At 40.5% G+C, this 4,942-nt stretch overlaps 1 protein-coding gene across 1 annotated transcript; it reads right to left on the bottom strand.

Moving 5' to 3' along the window:
• Window positions 1-414: 414 nt before the first annotated feature.
• On the bottom strand, window positions 415-3,678 carry LOC132111978 (transmembrane protein 151B-like). The gene is made up of 2 exons (XM_059519579.1): window positions 2,979-3,678; window positions 415-1,856 (listed from the first exon to the last, which is right to left on the bottom strand). Exons 1-2 carry the CDS (start codon window positions 3,063-3,065, stop codon window positions 453-455), a joined length of 1,491 nt encoding a protein of 496 aa, XP_059375562.1. The 5' UTR covers window positions 3,066-3,678; the 3' UTR covers window positions 415-452.
• Window positions 3,679-4,942: the final 1,264 nt, after the last annotated feature.

Below are 4,942 nucleotides of genomic sequence, written 5' to 3' on the forward strand. Positions count from 1 at the left end.
ATTCTATAGTCCAATGGAATCTCCTACATGAGAGAAACAAAGTAACATTCTTTTACAGATGATTTGACCGAAGTAACTTCAAGTGCAACATTTAGGAAGGTCCATAAAAGTGAAAATGGTCATACTTGTAGAAAAAAGACCAGGTTTTTGCTCTGTGGCCAAAATTCTTTATAGCTGTCAAAAACATTTTTGCAGTCCTAGATTGCAACTGAATCAAAATTATTACTTGTACCAAGAACTATACAATGCTTTGTTTGCATTATTGCTATAAATGGGTATTGGAGTTATTTGTCAATTGCTCCGTCCATTGTTGTGAGCATACAGTGTTGTGGGCCAATACATATTCCAATAAATGATTCCTGAGTAACAGGACACATCTGGTATTGAGATTTTTCTGCACTGCCGGAAAGACTCTCACGTCTTTTGAAAATCTTTCAGAGGTCAGAGGTCTATCATAAAGACGTTTCCACACATGAGCTGTTCCTATGGAAGGATCGGTGATTGGGGCAGCTCTCGTTGCAATGGACGATAAGCACCGGGAAGTACACTGCATCCTGGTAGGGTGGTGGATCTTCCTCGTCAACATTGATCTGTCCAGACAGGCATCGCGTGTTCTCGCTGGGGCTCTCTGGTTCGTCCAGACTGACGCTCCTGCTTCTCCAGAAGCAACTGCGGCGGGAACCGTACAGTCTTCCCAAGGAGCAGCGACTCCCACTGAAGGGGATCCGTGGACTGCCATTGCAGATGCTGAGGGCGCTGCGGGAGAACACAGAGGAGCTGCTGATGGCACGATGGCAGCGTTCACAGTTCTGCCTGACGCTTCCTGAACGTTGTGCCAGGTCCATCAGACCCGCCTCAGAGTAGCTGGGCACCAGCTGCTGGTTGGAGCGAATGTGCCATTCCAGTTCGGTGCTGTCGATGGTGTTGACCCTTGGGATGCGTCTACAGTAAGGTCTCTCGTCACAGGGCGTCACAGGTATGTAGTCAGCTCCAAAGAGCTTTTCCACACGGTAATGGACGTAGGCCGTGCGATACTCCGCCAGCACCCGTAACGGCCAAGATAAGGTAAGAAAGGCCGCTGTCCAGAAGACGTAGTTGGAGAAGTACCAAGGATGGTGGTCGGGGTTGGAGAAGGCAATCATGTACTCTTTGAAGTCTACGTTTTTTAGGTGCATCCCCTCCCGAGCCTCCATATAATCATCCAATCCTTCATTGTCGGTGAAGAACCTTGCCCGTTGGGTCAAATAGGAGTTTTCGGACTCCACCTTGGCGAAGCTAAAGCACTTAGTGAACCTCAGTTTGGTGATGGCTGACTTTTCCAGTTCAGCTAGCTGCTTGGAGACATCTTTAACTCCACAGTGGCCGTAGTCAAACTCTGCCTCAGCTACATGTGTGTTCACCCTCTCGTGATACACCTGTGTGGTTGTGTATGCATCTCCGTTGCGGTACCTTGTGACATGCCGTGTCCGCCGAACGTAATGGTAGCTGATCGCCTTCCACCAGATGCAAGGCTTGGCCTGCTGCATCCTCTGGACTCTTTCGTAAATCCCATCCACGTGCACTTTATATTGAAGCTCATTTCTGGCATGGCAGTGCCAGCACTCCACCAGGTATATGACATAAAGCATGATGAGGAAGGCCAGGGGGATATAGATGTAGCCATCAGAGCAGGGACTGTCATGATACATCATGGACTTCCCTTTGTAGGCACTGTCAAAGGTCAACCGGGTGACCTTGGTGACATGGCACCACACCATGGCTCCCATGCAACCGTACATGAGCATAGACAGCAGCAGGCATTTCCAGAACACCTCTCTGCACATGGACTTGCTCAGTGACTGTTTCACAGGCCTCTGCTGCTCATCAACCACAAAAGAACAAAGAAAATGTAGATGAGTTAAAAAGGACATTTAAACGGCAAGTACAGTGAATTCTGCAAATGCAATGTCATGCATGTCTTTGTCTGAAAGCAAGATTTGCACAAATGTATTCCTTTACTAGTTAATATTTGTGCAATATCGTACCAAGAGCAGCACATATCTAATGGCCATTAGTGGTTGGCCAGTATATTTCTGTCAGCATATAGAAATGAATGAGAGAATGCTTCTGCATACAAAAATTTCATTATAAACCATCTTAAATGTTCATACATCCAGCATGCATATATATGTTCCGTTTTTTTTTTCTAGATATTTTTTTTTGCACCTGTGTATATCTTAAATAAAACATTCCTCTCATTGAATCTTGGACTGTAGGCTTCCCTATTTAAAAATAAATAAATCTAATTTATTTTTGTGTTCAAATTCAAATATATTGTTTGAAATTAAACAATTATTTTAAACAATATGTGCTACAATTTTTACTAAATACTAAATTCCCTGAAAGAAATGGAAAATGTTGTTATATATATATATATATATATATATATATATATATATATATATATATATATATACACACACACAAAGCTGTTTGTAGATTTTGAACATGATACAACCTTGTTGAAACAAGCCTGTGTTGGCTTTTTTTTAAAGGCTTTTTTGCATGCTTTTCACACTTTTAAGACCAGCATGCCAGGCAGCTTACCATTTTATTTTGGTTTAGTCTGCATAACTACACCTACAATAATCTCCCAAATGTTCAGATTATCATTCATCAATATCAGTGGTTGAATATGTGATCAATCAGCATTTTCTGGCATAGCTTCAGGTGTCATACTGGGTGTCATTTGATATGTAGTATCATGCATTAGTGGATTTTACCTCTATTGCTTACAATAACAAAGACTGGCTGCCTGTTATTTGATCAAGCCAATCTCTGCTCATGCATTCTCACTGAAGTGATGTCTACATAAACGTGCATGCTTCCATGATGTGAATGAAAATCGATGCTCGTGTTTACGTTTTTGTTTCACTTATCACGAGCTATTCAAGAATCGTCAAGACAGCAAAATGAAAACAGCATCATTTATTCAGTACCTCCTCTCTAGTGCCATCTGGGTCGTCCTCGAACACAGTGGTGGTGCTGCTCTCACTGGCTGTCGCAGCGGATGCTGGAGGGGACATGGCTGGAACAATGAAGGGGTGTGGACCACCTCAAACTCTCCCCAGACTCCTCAGCATCCAGTAATCACAAACGCACACCAATGCAACCAGTGCATTTAAATCAGGCTGTCCATTCCGTCATGCATTTTGAAATTGAATTTCATCGCTTAATCCTGTTCGCAACAACACCTGCGATTTGATTAGGCAATTTGTGCACCGTATGCGCGAATATGCATCTTTTGAATGACTAATAACGATCGTTAATATGCTTAAATTATAATATTATAATCATATCAAACGCATTCATTGAAAATCTGACTGATGCGGATTCACAGAGCGTCTGATTAGCCGCCATACCTCCTGTACAATAACGCGAGCGTAAGACGCGTTTCTGACGCCATTAATGAAAGAATGTGGTCTATGCCGCTCAAACTGGGTCCTTTGGCGAGGATTTGCAATTCCAAATTGGGAATGTTAAGAGCTGGATATTGTCGTTCCCGCAGGGAGAGGTTGAGGGGTGGGGAGGATGATGAGGAGGAGGATGATGGTCGTGCTCGGTGAAGCTCCTGACAGCAGATGTCGACAAACGAGCGCAAAGCTTATTCACACGCTTCTTGTGAAATCCGCACATGCAATCAAATAAATATTATATCCACTATTAAAACAAACAAACAAACAAACAAAAAAATCAAATTAATGCAAGTTATTTTACACTATAAAAGTTGAAACATGTATTGCACTTTCACCCAATTTTTATTCAGTTAATTGTTAAGTAAGACCCAGTTTCAGTTTAATAAAACCATGGTAGTTTCCGAATGTGTCACTGCTAAGTATTGCACACGTTACATAGATATTTATATAATATCATTCATTTTTTTAATGATTGCTGTAATTGTGTTTGTGGTGATTTGATCATGTTTGATGCAATGTAAGGAATGTGAAACGACAAAATGCTTTCTGACTAATTCAGATTCAGCACCGCGGACAGCGACACACGGCGGCAGTTGAACATTGATAAGTTATGGAAAAAAGTTTCAATGATAGTGAGGTTGTCATCAGAGGTGGGTAGAGTACCCAAAAACTGTACTCAAGTAAAAGTAAAAGTACTTCTAGAAATATTTACTCAAGTAAAAGTAAAAGTACTAGTCTTGAATAGTTACTTGAGTAAGAGTAAAAGAGTATCGGATAAAAAATCTACTCAAGTAGTTAGTTACTAGTTACTTTGGGTCATATATACTGAGCCTATTTTTATTTAGATATATAGATAAAATGTATGTAATGTAATGTTATGTAATTTATTATAAAACCCTGTCTGTTTACTTAAGTAACAGATATAGGTGTCATGCCATAACATATTTTTAATACGACTGACTTTATATTAAATGTGAGTTTAACATTGAAAGTTAATGTGATATAAATATTGCTACTAATCTTTCATTGTTCAGAAAGAGAGCAAATAACATTTACATTATTAAAGATAATTTTCACTGACAGTCTAGATTTCAATCACTCTCAGAATCTCCCATTAAAATCACTGAAACTGTTAACACTGTGAAATCAATATCTTAATTAAAGATTCGTACACACATCTGCACTTTGTTGTTCCTGCGAGAGAATTCGCCAGAAAGAGGTATTCAGTCAGTGAGCAAGTGAAGGAGGCACAGGCATTTTAGCGATGACTCATCTGAAAGCCTCTGATTGGCCAATGCTTTAATAAGCTCAAAAGAATCATGTGTGATTGGTTATAATGCGCAGCGCTGTATAAGCGCATCTATCTCTGGCTAAGCGCCAGCAAGCAATCACAGATCTGAATTTAGCAGCTGATAATATGACTCGCTGAACGTACTTGCACCAGTGTGATTGTATTAAAATTAATAAAATCTTAATCGGCTATTTTT

Source organism: Carassius carassius, chromosome 31 (genome assembly GCF_963082965.1).
Source record: "Carassius carassius chromosome 31, fCarCar2.1, whole genome shotgun sequence".
NCBI classification, from domain to species: Eukaryota; Metazoa; Chordata; class Actinopteri; order Cypriniformes; family Cyprinidae; genus Carassius; species Carassius carassius.

Excerpts from the sequence above, each read along its gene's own strand:
- LOC132111978 (XM_059519579.1), bottom strand. The coding sequence starts at position 3,065 with ATGTCCCCTCCAGCATCCGCTGCGACAGCCAGTGAGAGCAGCACCACC. Across the intron at positions 1,857-2,978 it reads CAGATGGCACTAGAGAGGAG|CAGAGGCCTGTGAAACAGTC; the intron begins GTACTGAATAAA and ends GTTGATGAGCAG.